This window comes from Lytechinus pictus, chromosome 5 (assembly GCF_037042905.1).
Source record: "Lytechinus pictus isolate F3 Inbred chromosome 5, Lp3.0, whole genome shotgun sequence".
Taxonomy (NCBI): Eukaryota; Metazoa; Echinodermata; class Echinoidea; order Temnopleuroida; family Toxopneustidae; genus Lytechinus; species Lytechinus pictus.
Window position 1 is genome coordinate 39,246,601 of NC_087249.1, and position 22,332 is coordinate 39,268,932.

Below are 22,332 nucleotides of genomic sequence, written 5' to 3' on the forward strand. Positions count from 1 at the left end.
AAGAAACGCTAAATTCACATTTTCATCATAGCGCTTTACAAATTAAGATTACATTTTTAACACAACTATAGATACATGTAGAATTAACATAATTATAAACCATACAAAATAGTAATAGATAGAATTAATGTAACTATAAACCATACCAAAAAAAAATGTATTATAGTGGAATGGGGGCTTATTGACTCATTTTAAATCAGAATATCTCAAAAGAGCAACCTCTTATACCACTGGCTAATAAAGACATCTTAGCCAATCATATATCATCATGATTTCATAGGCTTTTATAAAATGGTGAAGTATATGGAAAGTTTAGAATGGTTATCATTTTGGAGTGAGGGATGAAATGTCTATGAAGTTTTTTTGAAGGTGTGGTATTTATAGTAAAACGGTACTTGGTCAACACTCACTTTGTCTACTTTCCATTTGGTCTCTTCCCAATTGGTCTTGGTCTTGTTCATTTGCCAAAAAACACTTCTGACTGTTTTGTCCAGTTGCTATTTAGACCATTTACCATTTTGTCTTATTTCCAGTTTAATACCAGTTCTATGTTTTGTCTAATATCCTCGTGGTCTAACAGCAGTCTATAAGTACATGTAGATGAGCTTCTTACGAACTAAATTTTCATTTGACGAAGTACAAAGTAATAATAAGACAAGTAGAAATGGAACCATCTGGGCTTTAGACTAAATGACACTTAGACCAGGTATTGGTTGGACCAAATGGTAATTAGACCAACTGCTAGTAGACCAAGTGGGTATTTACTGATCACAGGAGCATTTGGTGGGTGTTGTGTTTGGGAGAACAGTGTTAACTTCAATTTTTTAGGGGGACATTTAGGATGAGTTTTCATTTTTCACAAAATGTGTATGGGAGAGTTTTCTGCTGCATATTGATTGTAATGAGTTTCACATCAGACATGTACATTATCTTTGTTCCCTAAAATTTGAGACCACTGCAACAAAAGCTCCAACAAAATAAACAAAAAGTTTATTTGAAGAAGTATGGATTCAGAAAGCATTACACATGGGCTTCTTGATCCTTCCTGAGTTCCCAACTCCTGTCTTTCCCAAAATCTCTCTCTCTCTCTCTGCTTTCACCCTTTGAGCCTTTGGTTACTATTTTTTCTTTTCCTGAACATCTTAGTCGGCTTTCTGTTCAGAGTGTCTTCTTCACTTAGGAAGGGACAGGGGGGGGGGGGGGGCTCCAACTGTGCCCTGTGCATGACATCGGATAGGAGCCTATGCCTGATTCCCAGTTTTCCTATGTAGGACAATTCTATGTCTGACTCCTTATATGTGGGATGTTCTTGAAGTGATTCGTCCTGTGTTTTGAAGTTAATGAAAAAGGAAATTTTGTTGGATTGAGCAGTTCATGACATGAAGTAAAGATGGAAGTTGGATGTACAAAAAGGTTGGTGATTCAATGGTATTGCCTTATATAGGCTGACCACCTGACTGCTACAGTCTATAGGCCTACCATGCAATGGACTTACCATTGCTAAGGGATTGTTAGGCACACAAATGACGTGAATCGCATGAAATTCAATGTATATAATTTCTTACAGACTGTTATTGTAATAAATTATTGAATCATTCCCATCTTCTAACACCTCGACCGACGCTTCACTATTATAACCATCTTATATAGCTTCTGTCATCAAAATTTCATCAAAACTTCATCAGAACCCGCCTCCCACTCACATTCCGACTGTAAGCTGCCTTTTTGAACTGTAAATTTGTTGATCTGAGCCCCGATATTTATAATGATAATAATAATAACAATGGCATATTTACCCAGGGTAGCCACTTCAGTTCCGAAAACTGTTCTCCCAGCGGGCCCTGCTATTATTATTACCCTGGCTTTAGCACGGCTACCTTGATCGGGCGCTTGAGCATTCAAGGAATTTCTTCCTACTGGGTACCCATTCACCTCACCTGGGTCGAGTGCAGCACAATGTGGATAAATTTCTTGCCAAAGGAAATTACGCTATGGCTGGGATTCGAACCCACGACCCTCTGTTTCAAAGTCCAATAAGTCACTGAGAAAGCCCTTAACTATTTTGTCGAATACAGTAGTACCATCTGTTGTTCAAAGTCCTACTTTTTTGATATTCAGGTACTATTTTTGCATATTGGACAATAGGAAGAGCATGTATTACATCACATCACAAGTACAGAACGTGCCATCATCTGGTAAGTTGTATTACATGTAAAATTAGGTATGATATCTGCTGTAATCTGTTTTTATCTTTTAATTATCCTAGGGCCGGAGAAATTAAAGGATCACGAATATCTGGGTACAATAAACAGCATGTCCTTGAACTCTGACTATGCCGCTGTCTCATTTGAGAATAAGGTCCAATTGCATCTGGTAAGAATCAATTTACATTTCATTCGTTCATCAATTATTTTTCTGTATGGTCATCATTTTGTGTCTGTTTATCAGTCTGTCTGTATACAGTGCATTCCTGAAAAAAAATATGAAACTGATAGTTATTGATGTTTTATCAATTTGAATTTTAATCAAGGACATGTCATCAATTCCAATATCTATTTACATGTAGCTGCCCACCAAGTTTTCCTGTGTGTTGGTCATTCACATTAGTTACAATCATGATGGTAACTTTGCATTTTAAATGGAAACCTTGATTGTGATTGGGCGTTGAGCCATCTTAAGGCCCGTTTACACCGCATCCGGCACGGCGACCGTGCACGGCATTCCGGCACGGCATACGGCACATCGTGCCGTTTTCCAGTTTCCACTGCCCCACGGCACGGCAATAAAGCCGTGTTCGGATGCCGTCCGGCAGGCAAAAACCGTCCGATGTACCCAGGAAAACCCAAGGCAAAGAAGCCTGCTTCAGGCGTGGCAAGAAGTCATTTTAAGGGTTTTCGTGTATCTATGTATAAATTAATCTTGTCTTGAATTCCACCAAGAAGCCTCAATCAATCTGACGGACTGCTCATTGGACAGACACAATATTCTTTCTTTTATTCACTCGTCTATACGGGAATGGATCGTTTTATTTAAATGTTGAATTTTGTCATGATTAATCTTTTTATCTTACCCTTTTTTTTATACTTCTTTTTCCATTCTCTGCCATTGTCACCTGTTATATCTCATTCCTTAGTTTATACATCACATTCTATTGCCATTCCAACTCCACATGTTTATATTGTCTTCTCATTTATATTCAGAACATTCTTCTTCATTCATATCATCCTACCTCATGCTCATTGGTTCACTTTTCACCCTTAGTTCTTCCACTTTTCTGGATTCTTCTATTCTCACTTTTTCTATTAGTCAAATTTATTATACGAAACTATTTCTGAACATATTCGAATACGGTATATTATTTGTTTAAATGTCAAATCCACCCAAGAAAACTGTTGATTTGAATAAATAGAAGAAAAAAAGTCAAACTATAGCATAATACTGAAAAATTTCATGCATAATCGGATGTAAAATAAGAAAGTTATGACCTTTTAAAGTTCGCTTATTTTCACAATAGAGTGATATGCACACCTCAGTGACATGCAAATAGACGGTTCATGATGTCCCTCACTATTTCTTTTTTTTTAATTGTTTGAAAAATACAATTTTTCATTTATTTGACAAGGACCAACTTGACTGAACCAATGCTAATTCTATATGTTCAGGGAGGAATTGATTGTTGTTTCTCTTGACAATGAGAAGAAAATTACATTTCATATAATAAAATACAAAATAAATAGTGAAGGGATGACGTCATCAGTCTCCTAATTTGCATACCGATCAGGATGTGTATATAACTTTTTTTTTTTTTTATCAAGCGAAACTTTAAAATATCATAACTTTCTTATTTTACATCGGACTTTGATATTTTCAGTGTTATGCTTGTTGGATATTTCTTTTTTTATTTAAATCAACTTTTTCGTTGGGGTGGACTGATCTTTAAAATCAATGCCAAGTGAGGTCTGGCCCAATAAATCAGAGCAACACTGGACTTCATTTTGTCGACATCTTTACTTTGAGATTAGTTCAGCTCCAATTAAATTTTAGGTTCTTCTTCTCCTAGCTGTTTGCTTGTTAATGACTGATTGCTCGAGGTCTATCTGTGAACAATCAGCACTCTACATTATATTTGTTGTTGAAAATAAAAGTGATGCTCATGAATTTATTACAGAAAAAAATAAAACGATATATAAATATATAAACCAAAAAAAAATGCATGGGGCGGCAAAAACTTTCTTGAAGATAAATGTATTCTTTTTATTTCACCATCAACTTTCTTTTGTCAGTATTCTTCATGTCCAGGGGCCCATTTCAAAAGTGCTTTAACATTATGGCAACTACCATGGAAACCACAATTATAATTGGATGTTGCGCCATATTATAATGGTAGTTGCCATATTAAAGACAAAGTTGTGATAGTTGTACCTCTCTATGAAACAGGCCCCAGGAGTGTCATTGCCATTCTGTTTAGAGATAAAATTTAGTTGGTAACATTTTGTCATATTTCAAACAATCCTAGATCTATTTCCAAAAAAAAACATTAGTCCAGAAATTACCTGTACCACGTTCCGTCCAGTACCCATCATTTTTATTTTCACAGTAACTGGTTGCATGTGTTGATATTTGATAGTGCATTACTAGTAATCATGTTAATATTTGCATGAACCAAATTTCTGTGATGTGCAAAATGTTCATCTTCTCTTATCTGTGAACAAATCCTGATTTTAAATTCAAGTATAATTTAAGAAATAAATATATTTTTAATAAATGGTGAACATGTTCAGCCGATATTTCCCAGATCTACAAAAGAGGAAGATCATAATCCTTTACAATCGTAATTTCTGCAAATTGAGACTGACTTGCAACTGTAACAATGAGAGACGTTAAAGTGAAATATTCAAGTGGAAATTAGAATAGCACATTTTATGATTTATTTCATATGGATTTATCATAAGTCATTCAGATGTAATCATATATACATCGCTTTCCATTTGTTGGTGATGCTGCATGTCTGACATTGCATCTTTTATGTTGAGACTATTAACAGGTTGTTAGCTCTGGCAAACTGCAAACCACTGTCCCTTTGTTAGCTAACAATCAGATGAATATTGAGTGATGTCAGAGGGAATAAGATATCAGCTCTCTTTTTAGCGGTGGAGCATAGCGAGTTAGAACATTTTCTGTTAACTTTTTTTTTTAATCTACGAAACGTATTTGGATTCTTAAATTGTAACATGTGAGACGTTTATCACATCAATAGGAATCGACTTAGATTTAGAAGACACAGAACTTTTAATTCCTATAGTAGTATGTTCAATGTTCAGAAGACCAAAATTTAACCGCATTGCAATGGAGCTGGCATTGAGGTAACTTTTACAGTGTGGGACAAGGGGGACAAGCTGGAAAAAAATGGATCTACAGTTATGTTGTCACCATGACTCTCGGTGCTTTGAAAATACTACAACATTGTTTCCTCGATTTGAAGTGAATTTGGGACTTGAAGACTGGACTGATGTTGCGGACGTGCCTGAGGACGATGACGATGAAGCCTGACCCACGTTGTGGACAGATGTCACCATTCTCCTGCTCAGTTTCTTCCTGTTTGGTACAGGCTTCTCCTGGTGTGTCCACATCAAACACAGGATCCAAGATTGAACTTGTTCTGTTGACAGAAAAATCATATGTTCAAATTTATTTCATATGTTTTACTCATAATAATGAATACTAAAAAATCGACTCTCATGTACCAAGTCGATACAGTTTGTCTGTTCTTTACTTCATTAATATTCGAAACATCTTAAGTTTTATTTTATTATATTATATTTTTTAAGGGTGCTTTTCTGAAGGCAAATGGCTCTCACTTCAAGGAAATGCAACACCCATTAACCTGTACTATTTTACACAGGTAGTCAAGTACAAATATGATAAATCATATTGAATGAAAATGTGGATGTATAGTTACAGGAAACGGGTTAATGTAAACATGAGAGAATGAGCCAATCATCAATGTATAATTCAAAATGATTTGTATAGTTTGTATGACAGCGCTCATATCCACCCTGCAGAGTGCACAAAGTGCAAATTAATACCATAGCTGTTGCCCGACCGTTTCCTGTTGCAAGGAATTCCTGTCAGAACCCAGAAACTAAACCTGGGTTAAGTGCAGCACAATATCAGAATTCATATTTATAAAATACATTTCTTTGCATGAATTCAAATTGATATACACATATTCTCTCTTCCCTGGGATAAGAAAACAAAATATTGAATATCTTACTCTCGATTATGTATGTGGGGAAGTAGGAATTCCATTGCCTCACTGTACTTGTATTTACGTGCTGCATTTGAGGGAGTTCCGTCACCACTCTTCCTCTCCATTTCTGTCGTTTTTTAGGAAGTTGTCCCTCAACTCGCTACGTCACCTTAAAATAATGAAAAAACAACACAAAATCCAATTCCTATAACCTCTGAAAATTTTCATTTCTGTTTATGACTCATTTCAAGCCCTACCCACTCCCCCCCCCCCCCGAAATATTTCAATGTGAAATTGGACAACATGCTTTTGATAGTAAAGAATTTTGCCTCCATTTTTTTTTCTTGTAAAAGTGACATGATATTTATATTACGTATTTGAAAGGTGGGGTTGGTATATAGTTTTTGGTCCACATCACAAAGCAAGGTCTCTTTCTGCATTTACATACCCTTACTCTTGTGTCTCATTTAATTTGTTATTTTTTTGTTAAACACTAGACTATTTTACACATGTGCAAACAATTTTAAAAATGGCCATAATGACCAAAACTTACCATTGGTATTCATTGAATTACAACAACCAGAAGTTAGCTACAGTTGTTAGATTGTGAACTTGATTTGCTTTCAAACATCCACATACAAATATAACTCTTTTACATTGTTCAATATTTTTCTTCAAATTGATAGTGAAAAAATCGTGAGGTTTGAAAAAAATTAATATGACGTAAAATGATACCAACCTGAGATTACAAGCTGACACCCAATGTCATGTCATACATCATTTTTTTACTTCTGTATCCTTGAACATCTCCAATCTCTTGTCATACAGGATTGGATTTTCCTACACTTCTAGGATAAGGGATTCCTCCATGTTGGTTATCTGTCATGCAACACATTCCATATAAATTTTGTTAGCAAATAATAATAATAAAGGTTTAAAGAATTGCAAAAGCGATTAGTGAAAGGCCAGTGCCCAATCAGCAATTTCTTACATTTACATTGTAACTGGCAGGCTTGCTGATCAGGGTCCAATTTTTATAATGCTCAAATAGAAATTCTCCTAATTGAAATGATTTTGCTTAGTTGTATAGAAAAGTGATCGTCTAGAAATTCCTTCAAGAGCTTGAAATAATATTTTTTTATCATTTGAAAAGTACATGTAAACATAGGGTCATGTTAAGAAAAAAAAAGATAGAGGCACAATTTTTTGCCTCCATGAGAGCCTATAAGCTAAGCCATGTAATGTTTTTTTAGGGATGAAATGTTTGTTGAATAAAATGTCAGCAAATTATGTCTTCTCTGTATAGTATACGTACCCAATCACTTCAGCCCCCCCCCCAAAAAAAAATGATAATAATACTAAATAAAAAACTAGATTTTAATTCGTCATGCGGACGAATTAGGTGGTCTGTCCTTATTCTCGCCATCATGATCACTATTACCATGTTCAAGCAGATCAATATGATCTTCATGATGACAACGGAATGTTCATTATGGATGGAATACTTGTGAAAGACGGGAGATGATAAAGCACTGTGAAAAGGGTCTCTTTGATATATGAAAATACATGTGATATGAAAAAAGTTATTATAATCTGTTTAATCTTGCTAAATTTTAACTTTCATACCTTTTAATTATCATAAAGGATCATGTACGAGGTGGTAAAAAGAAAAAAAAAATGAAAAAAAAAATCGTCTTGTTCACCCCCAGGACTCGAACCTGCGCCCCCGAGAACTCAAGTCAAGTGCGTTATCCATTGAGCCACGATATTCCCCATAGAGATTACACGTTCCCATAGAGATTACACGTAAGCAAATTTGAGAATTACAAATCCAATTTTGCAAGCGAAAAACGGGCATGATCCTGACATCTGATCGAAAAATGGAGGGCACACTTCCGAAAGCTTAGAATCTCAGCTACATCATACCAAAAGATCAGGGATAACTAACAAGAAAAAATGGAGATATAGCTCACAAAATAGAAAAATGTAGAATCTAGTTTTGAGAAAAAGTCATGTCTCATAGAGATTACACGTAAAATGAGGAAAAATGACATGCCTCTTTTCATCGCAATTTTACACCATGATGCGTTTTTCAAAATGAAAATCCATGTTAATCGACGAGAAAGAATACATTCTAAACTACATCATATCGAAATTTGGGCGAAAAATGATCAATATTCACGGAGTTATGATCAAATTTGCATAAATTTGATGACGTCATTTTTGAAAAAATGAAATTTTCAGTTTAGGCGCAATTTTGATGACGTCATGATCAAATTGAGGGACAATGGTGACATGAAATCAAATTTCCAACTCATACTCTATCGATATATGAAAAAAAAATTGGGGTCAACGGACTATTTAAAGAGCTACAGTGAATTTTCAATAGACATGTTTTTGCCCATATATGGCCTGTAGTGAGAGCTCGCGCGCACACGTGCTGCAAAGTTTAACGGGTGATAATTTCGTTATTACTTGTCGCAGAAGGTTGATCAAGGTATCAAATTGTTCAGAATTATATTATCGGTGCATTGATATAAAAAAATTTGGCGATTCTATGTTGGAAGATGCAATTACGCGCGAAAACGCGCGCGCATGTGCGTGCGCGCGTTTTTTTGCAAAATGCTTAAAATGGCCTGAAACGTATTAAAAATTAATTTGGAACGAATTTGAGCATTTTAAAATTTTAATGCGCGCGTACGTGCGCGTCGAGGTGCGCGCGCAAAATTTGATGGAATTTTTAGTTGACCGTTGACCTGAAGTTGATGTATACCAAATATAGTTGATTTTTGATCACTCGTTATCGAGATATGATAATGACCTGATTTTTACAAAATGGCGCCTGGATGACGTCACGATGACCTAATGACCTTGAAAAAGTTGATTTTACTAGAAATCATAGGGCTTAAGGACTGACAGAAATTTGAAGGAAATTGATCTTGTCAATTTCGAATGAACGTGTGTACAAAAAAGTGTACGGAAGAAATAAAAATAAATAAAGAATAATAAATAAAGAAAGAAAATTCTGGCGAAATCAATAGGTGATCTGTCGTTGACAGACCACCTAATAAACCAATGAAAAAAGAATGAAATTACACAAATAAAGCAATCAAATTTTGGAACAGAAATGTGCAGATTTAAAAGTTATGCCAGCACACAAAGGACATATTTCTTATTGAAAAAGGGTCACTTTTGTTCTGGGGGATTTCTATTTCGGGCAAGCCAGTGCCAACCCAAACCCCTTCCCATCGCCCCACGATTGAGCTGCCCCTGGATAAAGGAAAGTGCGCTCATTTTAAAATCCTTTACATAATAACAGACTGACAATTTTTGACAAACTAGAAACAATAACTTTTTTTAATGCAAGTTCTCTCCAAAATTATAGTAGCCTAAATTTAGTGACTAGGCCTAGACTCTATATTTTCAATGAAAACAAGGTCTAACGTTAATTAGCTAAGCCTATGACGTCATATGGGGAGGATTTAGAGTCTAGGTTTTTACATTATTTATTCGTAGGCCTAGTCTTTTCCAGAGAGTTTTTGGGAAATAACTAAGTTAGCCTTACTCCTTAGCCTAGGACTCCAAAATTCCTACTAGGGTCTAGATCTACTTTCCACCATTTGTTTCGATCTAGAACAGATCGACCAGAGGGTCCCACACAAATATGGTCAAACTGAGCAATCGGTCTAACTTCTTTCAGTTCAGGCTACCCAAGTTTCACCACTCCAGATCCCCTCTTATTAATTCCTTGCCACCCTCCTATCTGCCACTCTTGCTGCTGACAAAACGACTCAGTGCCTAGCTCTCATCTATTATAGACCCTACTACTAAAACTAAAGTACTAGGCTAGGCTAGTCTATATCTTAATAATTCATCACGGAATTCATCATATTCGTTCAGAGGTCTAACTTACATGTACTAGTGTTACTAACGTTAGACCTATGTGTAGACTCTAGACTACTGAGGCCTAACGTTAGACCAACAACAGGTCTAACTTTTGTTAACGTTACTTATACTAGGTCTACCTAACGTTAGATCTAAGTATAACTATAAGTAACGTTAGGCCTAATGTTGTTAGTTAGACTCTAAGTTAAAGTCAATGCCAGTTGTGGTAATGATTTCAAAATGAGTTCGTACAGTCTACAGAATCCAATGAAATGACCACCAAAGTGTCTGTTTGTATATATAAAAAATATGTGCCGAAGGATTCCGGAAGAAATTGTGTAATTGCTGAGAAATTAGCAAATAAGCACGGGATTTGGGTCAAGCGTCGGGCCGACATTCAAAGCAATAATTTTCAATAGTACACTGTCCCACGTGCGCTTATCTGTGTTGGTGATCTTCAGTATGAACATTTTTCAGCGTAGATTTCAAGATTTCACAAAGTTCAGTTCATGTAACTGTACCACTATACCAGATCTAGATCCTCGATAATATAGTGACAATTAAGCTCGGTTTTTCACACTTTCTCGTGAAATCAGTGTTTCCTGCAACTACTTTCATTTAGGCCTAGGCCTATCTTTAACTAGGCCCTAAGTCTAACTTTCTTTATTTAGTAATTACGTTAGGCCAGTCTATAATTGATTATCGAGTCTAACATTAGCGGTCTAACGTTAGATCTAGATGTAACTTAGGCTAGGATAAACATCTAGGCTAGGATAAACATCTAGTACTCCTAGCCTATCTAAATTAGATATATCTTGTTAGACCGAGTCTAAGTTACTCTAACTTAAGCTAACTTACGTTTAAGATCTTCGTTAGATCATAACGTTAGGCCCTATCCCAGATTATTATTTCCGGCCTTATATTATTTGGCCTTATTTTCTTGTGCTCTACTTTCTGGGGCTCGGTTCTACAGTATGCGAAATGACACTTGTTCTTAATTAGTTGCTTACCAGACCAAGAATTGCAAGATCAAGTCCTCCTTCAGTCACCTGTCTTCAGCAGGTAATACACGTAGACCTACGTGTATGTGCGATTTTGCATTTAACACGTAAACTCCCATAGACTATCACCGCAGGCGATTTGTCGCTTGATCAGAAAATATGTGGGCAATGACGTAATTTATCTGGACTGTGATTGGCCAGAAGTGAAAAAACCGTGTGCCGTGCTCTGAAAATGGCTTGCTGATCGATCTGCAAATCCGGCAAATTACGCCGTGTTGCACAATACGGCACGGCACCGTTGAAGTGGAAACAGTTTCATAGGATTTAGTGGGGATCGATTTTTTTTGCCGTGCCGGATTGCCGTGGTGCCGTGCACGGTCGCCGTGCCGGATGCGGTGTAAACGGGCCTTTACAATGATAGTTACCATAATAGCAGAGCTACAATGATCGCCACTCCTTGAAACTGACCCCTCATGCTATGGCATCTTTGCTAGATCACATAGCAAGCCTTTTCTGGGTCTCACAGAAGGTGCATTTTTCTAACCTGTATTAATTTGATCCCTCTATACCATCTAATGGGAGAGTGGCAAGAGACTACCAGTATATGCAATCAATGGCAAATTTCTGTTGCAAATTACAATTTATACATTCATGCAGTTGAATCTGCCTGAGTTGAATCTCTTGGGATCCCAGAAATCAGGGCCCTGTCTTACAAAGAGTTACGTTTGATCCAATCAATCATAACTATGGAAATCCATTAGCGTCATAATTTTTTCTACACGAAATTTGCAAAATGTCCTTTGTAAACAAAGAGAAGCCACAGTGAATTTTTAAGAAAACAATGAATGCATGAATATACATCGTAGCTAGAAAATATTTTTGAACAAACACACATTTTAGATGTTGACTTTCCATAGTTGTGGTTGATTGCATTGATCAATCGCAACTCTTTGTAAGACAGAGCCTGTTTGACTGAGGTAAAATCAATTGCAAGGCTTTTGGGACGCAAAATAGACTTGCAATGCTCCATAAGTAATTGTGATAATCAGAATTATAACTGTTCTAAATAGAGAAAATGAATGTTTCTTTCATTTTTTTCTCTTGAGATCGAGTCAGAAGGTATTGGCGACAACGAGGAGAGAGAGACAAGGTTATTTCCAGACAAGGAGAATAGCGGCAAGATAACATGTCACACGCTCACTTCGGACTTTCTCATCTACGGAACTCACGTAAGCTCATTTCATCTTTATATTTTTTCCCCATCTATTTTCCATTTCTAACAAAAAGTACTATGCATCCAACCATAGTATTGTTATGCAATCAATCACAAAAATTAGCTCTATGATTAATCATGAACCTTGGTGTCACAGGCTTAAATGGGAGTGCAACTATATAATTGATTTAACATCAAAATTATTTGGATTTTCTGAAGGAGAAAAATCTAAACACCCATAATGCTGATAAAAAGTCAACAATATTGAATGTAATTTAAGAATAATATGAAATTTTAAAGTTTTCCTTATTTTCACCAAATATTTACATCCACAACATGGATGATATGCAAATAAGAGAATTATGATATTGTCATATTGTAGTTCACTATTTACTTTGTATTGACTATTTCAGGGATGGACCTCCCTTTTAAACTTGTAAAGAGTTCCATGTATTGCTTTCCTTACCTACACAATGATAAATAGTTTCCTTTTCCTGACTCTTCCAGAATGGTGAATTGATGTATTTCTTCATTGAGGACTGGCAATTCGTGAATGAGTTTCGTCATGTGGTTGGTATTCGGAGAATCTTTTCAGACCCCAGCGGAACAAGACTGGTCTTCATTGATGATAAGAGTGATGGATTTGTTTACAATCCGGTATGTATATTATATCCTCAAGCGATCAGACTTTTGATATTTGATAATAGTAATAATGATAATAATAATGATATTGGTATTAATGATAATGATATGGAACGCTTATATAGCGCTTTGTAGTACAAGGGTTCTAAGGGCTTTATACATTTACCCGGGTTTAAGCACGGCTCCTCTTACTGGGCACCCAAATAATCAATCATATTTGAGAGTTTTTATAGCCAAATATTCAGCTGGCAAGCAGTGAAAATATATTGAACTGGCATTGCCGGTTTTAGTAGCTTGTAAGCTTTTAATTGGTGTATAATTGGTGAATTTCACTTGGTTCGGATTGGGGTCATTTCAGGCATGGATCCAGCCGGATTACACAATAGTTTTGAGGTGCCGACAATTGTGAAGAAACAACTATGGCCTTAGGTATGGTATTGGCTAGTTCCGCCGCTGGGTCATTTTTTGTGAGAATATTAACTAACATCTTGAAATTTCACCTTTCATATTCATACTATTTATTTATTCATAGAAACCATTCATTGGAAGGCTGTGTCAGGAATCATGTTTATTTTCATAGGAAATTTAGTTTGTTTTTATGTAGGAGATATATTATATATTTTGTTTGTTTGTTTATGCTCAATACAGGTTAATGACCAGACCCTCGATATTCCCAACTTCTCACCGACAATCAAGAATGTCTTATGGGAGAACGGGTTCAACTACAAGGGAGTGTTCGTTGCCTATGACGATGAGAAGGTCTACTCGTATCTATATTCAAGGGAGACGGTCAATGGTAGGTTTGATAACGATGACACGACATTTGGTCCAGCGACAATTGCTCCGGGCTTTATTTCGTCTATGATATAGGGTTAGGGTTGCAATAGGGCTTGATTTAGGCTAGGATATAGTGTTAAATCGAGGGTTGAAGTTGGCAATTCCATGGACATGTCATGGAACCTTGATAACTCTCTTTCAATCCTCAAGATTGGTCAAAGCCAATGGATGACCTCAAGTTCGGTGTTGGTGCTGGTGCAAGGTGAACAATTAATTTCTTTGCCGAGCTCAATAATCCAAGAGTTCATGAAATTAAATGACTAAACTCATTTTATTGATCCCAGGACCAGTCCCATTTGAAATGTGTTGATGTGCTGCTATAACAATCAACTTAACACCAACACCAAAAAGATCAAAATGATCTTGCAATTTCTTAGTATATTATTACCAGCATTTGAGCTTTGAATACTCCCCGTGGAGCGAAGAAAGTGCATACATTGTGTGCGGTAAGCCAAAATATAACTGGGGGTGTAATATTTTTGTTGAAGAGTTTAGAAGTAGTGTTCCAATGTATAAGCACTCAATGAAAGCAGAACAATATTTTCATCATTGATCACTCCATAGAAGGCCTAGGTCTCAGTGATTGTTTATCCAGATAATCTTAGTATGGGGTACTCTTTTTTATCACTTAGCTCAAGTGTGGCAAATATAGATCAATGCCTTGCCATAGAACATTAGTGCCGAGGCAGGTATTGAACCCCAAACCCTGTGATTTCTAGTCCAGAAACATGTCCACTAGACCACCTCTATTTTTGTTGGCACAGGTCCTGCAGTGATACTGGTAGGCACGACTAAGCTACCGTTTGCTCAGCAGCCGCTGATGCTCCACAATGGTCAACTGGTGTGCCAGACTCAGAGTGGTAAGACAACCAGCGTTCAACTCACCACGTATAACTTCTTAGAGCGTCCTCAGGACCTCCCACATTCCGAGGTAAGTACTCCAGTTTGGCATCTTCATATTGTCGACTCTCCATCTATTTAATGATACTGCTGCTGCTATATAGCGCTTAATACAATGTTTCTAAACGTTGCATGTTTAGGCGTCGGTAAGGAGTCCCTGATCGGGTGCTCAAGGAATTACTTCCTATCGGGGCCCCCATTCACTACACTTTGGTGGAGAGTGGCAAATGTAGAAAAACACCCTGCAAACGGATGCGAGCGCTGCGATGGGATTTGAACCCATACCTTTTCGTTTTAAGTCTGGAAACTGATCCACTGAGCCACAGCAACTCTATATTATTATATGTAGTGTCTCGTTTTAGTCATTTGCATGCTTTTCCATTTTTATTTCCTTGATTCCAAGCCATCTTTTATTGTAAGAAATATAAAAATATACAGCTTTCTAAGATGCAGCAGAGATAAGTGAAATCTAGCCAACTGGTATATCAGTTGATAATACCGTGGTTTATTTGTCTGTTTTCAGGTCCGATCAGCTTTACAGAGGAGCATTTTGCTGCACCAGTACAAGGAGGCTTGGATGCTTTGCCAACTTCTGAATAGCAAAGAAGCATGGTTAGATCTCGCCAAGGATGCCATCACACATGCTGATATGGAGTTTGGTAAGATCTCTAGATCTGTAGTATTATATAGCAGGTCAACAAAAAGACATTATTTTTCCTTGAAGCTGTCATATGAAGATTATATCTGTTAGTTACATTTTAGAAGTAGATATATTTTTTAGCATGAAAATATTTTGGGGGACATGGCCATTTTGTTAATCCAGTTTTATGACAGTACAAAAGGGGGAACAAAAGGGGCTTGATAACTTCCCAAAGACACAAATAAACCCTGTAATGTTATCTTTTTCTTTTCTTTCTCTTTTCTCTTTGTTTTTTTTTTCTCATGTATTTTATTTGATTTCAGGGGTCTGCATTACCAAATAATTTGCCAAACCATAAATTGTGATGACTTAAATTGCATTTTATTCTTTCTTCCTTTCAGCTCTGAGAGTCTACAGACATATAGGGGAGGCTGGCATGGTGCTTTCATTGCAGAAGATCACCGTAAGTATGGAAAAAAAAACATTAAAGAATGAAGAATCTCATATTTATATGAATTAACCTCATGACTGAATCTTGCATTTAATCTAGATTTCCTCTATTTCATAGAGGGAGGTAAGGCACAAGAGATTTAATCCTCCTTGCGTGCGAACGGGCTCTGAACGGGGATTAAGAAGGGTGGACAATAGACCCCGTTCGTTTACGTTCATTCACGTTCAGAATCTTACTGAAATTGTGAGCGGAGGAGTCTATTGAATTTCATTGTCTTCTCGCACAAAAGGAGTGTGCCACTGAACGGCAAAGCGAACGGTCGGATTATCAATGAATGAATACATGCGAACGTTCAGATTATCACAACGCTGGGCGCACACGCTGGACAATATTGTCGAGTATTAAGGATTGACCAAACTTCGCGCTTTTTGAAATTAGACGAACATATACTTGTTATTCATATTTATATTGAAAGTTAATCAATTTGACATTCAGAATAGATCGTTGGCCTATCATTTCAATTAATTTCCCGAGTATGAAGGGATGTTGAAACTTTGAGTTTTTAATTTTTACAAATGGTATTCTGGATTTTTTTCAGTAACATTCACAATTAAAAACTAGGGACAAATCGTTGGGCGATCATTTCAAAACATTCCTCGTGTCTAAACTTAGCGGTTTCTTTATTTTTTCGATCGTATTTTGGTATTTCTTCGGTTACATTCGCAATTAAAAACTCAGGACAGATCGTCGGGCGATAATTAATTTGCAAGACAGTTCCAAGTATTTAGTTCCGAAACCCGGGTCCGAAACGAATCGGGTTTTTTTTCTTTTTATTCTTACAAACGCATTCAAATTTCTTGAGTAACATTCAAACTCAATCAATGTAAAACGCAGGACAAATCGTTGGGCGATCGTTTCATAGCATTTCCCGAGTATGAATGGATGATTAAACTTTTCATTTTCTTTTATCTTTACGAACGTATTCCGGCATTTTTCAGTAACATTCACAATTTGAAACTCTGGAATTTCCCCGAGTATGAAGGGCTGTCTTAACTTCATTTTTTGTATTTATGTTTCCGAACGTATTCTGGTATGTTTCGGTTACATTCAAAAGAATGTGCGATCATTTTAAGACATTTCCCGAGTATGATAGGCTGTCTAAACTAAAGAGTTTTTTTAAGTTTCCGAACGTATTTTGTTATTTTTCAGTTAAAAGTTAATCCACATTACTTTTTTAATAGAACGTTTGACGCACATTTCTAAACATGTTCCGAGTATAAAGGGATGCCCAAACAGCATTTTCTTTTATGACGATCGTACTACGGTATTTATAAAGTTAAATTAAAAGTTAACATATTTGACATTAAAAATAGAACGTTTGACGCACATTTCTTAACATTTCCCGGGTATAAAGGGATGTCCAAACTGCATTTTTTTGACGAACGTATTCTTGTATTTATTTGATTAAATTAAAAGTTAATCAACCTGACATTTTGAATGGATCGTTTGATTCATATTTCTGAACATATCCCGAGTATAAAGGGATGCCCAAACAGCATTTTTTTATGACGATCGTACTACGGTAATTATAAAGTTAAATTAAAAGTTAACATATTTGACATTAAAAATAGAACGTTTGACGCACATTTATGAACATGTCCCATAAGTATAAAGGGATTCTAAACTTTGCGGTTTTTAATTTTTACGACCATATTCTGGTATTTCCCCAATTCTACATTCACATTCTATTATTCAGAACAGATCGTTGGGTGGTCATTTCAAAACATTTCCCGGGATGTCCAAATTGCATTTTTTTGACGAACGTATTCTTGTATTTATTTGATTAAATTAAAAGTTAATCAACCTGACATTTTGAATGGATCGTTTGATTCATATTTCTGAACATATCCCGAGTATAAAGGGATGCCCAAACAGCATTTTTTTATGACGATCGTACTACGGTAATTATAAAGTTAAATTAAAAGTTAACATATTTGACATTAAAAATAGAACGTTTGACGCACATTTATGAACATGTCCCAAGTATAAAGGGATTCTAAACTTTGCCGTTTTTAATTTTTACGACCATATTCTGGTATTTCCCCAATTCTACATTCACATTCTATTATTCAGAACAGATCGTTGGGTGGTCATTTCCAAACATTTCCCGGGTATAAAGGGATGTCCAAATTGCATTTTTTTTTAACGAATGTATTCTTGTATTTATTTGATTAAATTAAAAGTTAATCAACCTGACATTTTGAATGGATCGTTTGATTCATGTTTCTGAACATATCCCGAGTATAAAGGGATGCCCAAACAGCATTTTTTTTATGACGATCGTACTACGGTAATTATAAAGTTAAATCAAAAGTTAACATATTTGACATTAAAAATAGATCGTTTGATTCATATTTCTGAACATGTCCCGAGTATGAAGGGATGCCCAAGCAGCATTTTATATTTTTTGACGAACGTATTCTTGTATTTATTTGATTAAATAAAAAGTTAATCAACCTGACATTTTGAATGGATCGTTTGATTCATATTTCTGTACATGTCCCGAGTATTTCCTAGTATATCCTCTGTTACATTAACAATTTAATGTTAAAAAAAGATCGTTGGGCGGTCATTTCTAAATCTTTCCGGAGTATAAATTCGTACCATGATACCGCATTCTTAGTACAGTAATCCACTTTCAATCACTTAACATTTGTACAATTTATACTAATCTGCTTTTCCCCTCTCATAACCTTTTGGGTATATCTTCAAATCTCTATTATACTTCAATCCATGATCACATATTTTCACTGTTAAAAATGAAGTGCTAATTTAACACTTACAGTGCTTGTATAGTAACTGCACTACAAGTACTGATTGTAGTGCAGTCACTGTACAAGCACTGTAAGTGCTAAATTAGCACTTCATATTTTTGTAGACCACTCTTCATCCTTTTGTCATAACTCTTGATTATCTAACTTCCATTTCCCTTTTATATTTCCAAATCACCACTCCCCCCTCACTCAGCTCTCTCTAAAACCCCCAAAGAAAAATCTGTAAAAAAATACTGTTTAACAAATGAATCGTGTACGTTATCAAACTATTATTTATTCCAAGAATACATTCCATGGTAAAATACATTTACATTCAACAAATATACGTAATAAATACAAACTTAACTCCACAGCAAGTGGATGTGAAAATTGATGAAATATGGCAAATGAAGAAATTTACTATTACAAACCAAAATAAACCTAAATGCTCATACAACCATAAACGATAACATTGAGTCTACGCCACAAACGAATACTAATGGCAGGTAACGAAACCAACGAAGACCATCTGTTAATGCACATGCATCAACCCAAAATTGATAAAGCATTGCCCAACGAAACAAAATTTAAACAAAGATTTGGATTTTGAATAACATCAAAAATTAAACCGAAATAGACCTGTACGTTTGTTAAACTGAATGGTAAAATTTAAAACATTTCCATTGCAACATTCAAAACTGAAGGTAAATGAAGATAATTGTGGATTTTAAATAAAATTAAACCAAAAGAGATACATATTTTATTGAAGGGTAAATTTAAAATTTTCAGGTGCAACATTCAAAACTGAATTAAATAAGGCAAATGAAGATAATTGTGGATTTTAAATGAAATTAAAAGTTAAATCAAAAGAGATCCATATTTTATCGAAGGATAAATTTAAAACTTTCAATTGTAACATTCAAAACTGAATTAAATAAGGCAAAATAAGATAATTACAAATATTTTATCGAAGGGTAAATTTAAAACTTTCAATTGCAAACATTCAAAACTGAATTAAATAAGGCGAATGAAGATAATTAAAAATATTATTGCACATGCATCAATAACGAATTCAGGCCAAATATTATCATATGAAAATTCCAATAGAAATGTCCACATAGCACACGTAAATAGTTCCGATTTATCGTCCTGTGCTCAGTCTATGTGCAATACGTCGACATCTGTTGTTGGTGGCAATCCTTACTTCCCGCTGAAACCTGGAGCTTGTGGTGGTGCCGGGAAACTGTATCCCAGCTTGAGCAACCAAAGCACGAAACGCAGGCTTGGAACACAACGCCTCCTTCGTAGCAAGTCTACCATTAAAAACTTCTCCTCCGTAGAAGTTACTCCTGGCGAGTTCCTCTGGAGTAAAAACTTTATCCAAAAGTTTAACAATCAGGTCCTTAGGTCCGGTGCAGGCGGCATAGCATCTTTCATATACACTCCTGTCAATCCTCCAAGAGTCGGTTGAAGAACCAATCAACACATGAATTCCATCGACAAGGGCGACATACTTTCCAGGGGGCTTCTCAGAATCGCCAGTCCCATGTGCCTCGTCGAAGTTTCGCCTCATCCTAGCAAGCTCCATCTCCAGACGTTGATTCTGGGCCTGTAGGTATGAGAACATCTGCAGGACGTCGGGAGTCACAGCGGTACCGAAGGCCTGAGGGGCGTGGACAGGCCGGGGCTGGTGGACGAACGGCCGATGCTGCTGGTACACTGGAGGGAGTGAGGTCGGATGGGCTGGTGGGTGACTGCGTTGCCAAGTTGGTGGTAGAATCGTGTCTGGGGGTGTTGGTACGTGGCCCGGCGTAGAAGACGATTCCTCCGCCGAAGGAGAATCCTCGAAGTCGCTGAAGGGGGTTGGTGCCCTCGGAGTTGGTGGCGAAGCTGGTGGTGGTGTGGCCGTCGGTGATGGGGCTACCGGAGGCGTTGGTGTCGTGGCAGCTGGTGTCGGGGCAGCTGGTGTCGGGGCAGCTGTTGTCGGGGCAGCTGGTGTCGGGGCAGCTGGTGTCGGGGCAGCTGGTGTCGGGGCAGCTGGAGGCGTGGCAGCTGGTGTCGGGGCAGCTGGTGTCTGGGCAGCTGGTGTCGGGGCAGCTGGTGTCGGGGCAGCTGGAGGCGTGGCAGCTCTTGGTACTGGTATGGGCTTGGAGGCTACCCTGGTAGAAGTCCTCGCCCCCTTTGTAGTCCCTCTACCGTTAGGCCGTTCTCGCCGAAGTCTCTCTGTAAAAATGAAACAAAGCAGAAAGAACAGAAAATCAATTAGTTGAATAATCATGTATTACAATAAAAAGATAAAATAATGAATTGTACTTAAATTTCAAGAAAGTCATATAAAGGGCGATAGTGATATAATTATATGCCTATACTTACTGATGGATATTATCCGAGCCTTGTGGTGACACCTCTTGTAGGTAACAGACACCTCCATTCCCTCAGCCAGTTCTCCTCCTTTCCTCACTCGGCTCCTTACGACGGGCTCCCTTATCCCCCTCCACTTCGCAACGAGCCACTCGATGACAATCGACATGATAGCAGTAGATTATAAGCAGCGATGACGTGATAGCAGTATAATATCTACGAAGCGATGGTGAAGCGATGACGAAGTCGAAATGCGTTATGAAAGTTTCTGTTCTTTGGTGCTGTTTATATAGATGCCATAAGCAATTAGCCGGCTAGAAAGCTGATCGATAGATGGCTTCGCATTGACCAATGGCGTAACACCACTAATGACTCGCGGCATGTAACAATACCGTTCAAAGGAATTATCGCTTTGCGCTCAGCTATTGTTTGCCATGATTAAAAAATGCCCTAGTTCAAGATCCGGGTTATTGTGTTTGAAAGTTAATTTTGTACTCTGTTACCAGATTTTGTAATGTATTTAATAGGGAACCATATATTGTGGCATAAATGAGAAGTAATGATGATACCTCTTGGTTATATATATGTATATAATATACACATATATATACATACAGTATCAACATAATCAACTTCTTACCTTACATTCAAGGGGTACTCAATCTGGGCCAACTTTATTTGAACTAAGTTCTTCGCCCCCCCCCCGTATTATTGCTTTTGAAGGGAGGAGATGAGAGGGAACAAGGCGGAAATCAGGTTGAATTCAGGACATGTATGTTATTATGAATATGCTAGGCACTTGTTCAACATGCTACACTCTAAAAAAACAGGTTTACACAATATTGGGTTAATTGGGAACATGCATGTTGTTGGGTAAAAAGATAAAAAAAAAAATACCCAGCAAACATGCATGTTCCCTTTTTACTCAATATTGGGTAAAATTTTACTCAGTGTTTTTAGAGTGTATCCATCATTTACCGTATTTCACAACAATGACAATTTAACCATTGATTCGATTTACTGGATTGAATTTAAACATGTTACTTGTAAATACGTATATTTAATTTTGATAACTTCCAGATTATAAGTTGGAAAAAGCTTCATATCATAAGAGTACAATTAAAATCTGTGTAACCCCTGTAGCCTTTCGTGATGCATACCTAAGTAGCAAGGAATACGGTACCGAACATAGTAAAGACATCAAACGTCTACGAAATGGGAAGGGAATGTAAATAGTTTCACATTAAAAATAAAAAAAATCATGATAATGAAGTGCATATGTCATTTTCATGAGTTGGCCTGAATGATGGCGGGTGGGAGAAAGGATTTAGGACGGATC

General features: G+C 36.7%; 2 protein-coding genes across 3 annotated transcripts in view; one reads left to right on the plus strand and one right to left on the minus strand.

Moving 5' to 3' along the window:
- The window catches only part of LOC129262013 (WD repeat-containing protein 19-like), a 31,969-nt gene extending 14,404 nt beyond the window's left edge, over positions 1-17,565 (plus strand). For both annotated transcript variants that reach the window (XM_064100354.1, XM_064100353.1), the window contains 7 exons: positions 2,267-2,373; positions 12,243-12,365; positions 12,857-13,006; positions 13,640-13,787; positions 14,593-14,759; positions 15,252-15,387; positions 15,770-17,565. In XM_064100354.1, the coding sequence (XP_063956424.1) occupies positions 2,267-2,373; positions 12,243-12,365; positions 12,857-13,006; positions 13,640-13,787; positions 14,593-14,759; positions 15,252-15,387; positions 15,770-15,888 (950 nt within the window). In that variant the 3' untranslated portion in view covers positions 15,889-17,565. The remainder of the gene's footprint in view (positions 1-2,266; positions 2,374-12,242; positions 12,366-12,856; positions 13,007-13,639; positions 13,788-14,592; positions 14,760-15,251; positions 15,388-15,769) is intronic.
- Positions 17,566-18,196: 631 nt separating this feature from the next.
- Positions 18,197-20,911, minus strand: LOC135154297 (atherin-like). The gene has a single exon (XM_064100355.1). The coding sequence runs from the start codon at positions 20,908-20,910 to the stop codon at positions 19,774-19,776; it is 1,137 nt and encodes a 378-aa protein (XP_063956425.1). The 5' UTR covers position 20,911; the 3' UTR covers positions 18,197-19,773.
- Positions 20,912-22,332: the final 1,421 nt, after the last annotated feature.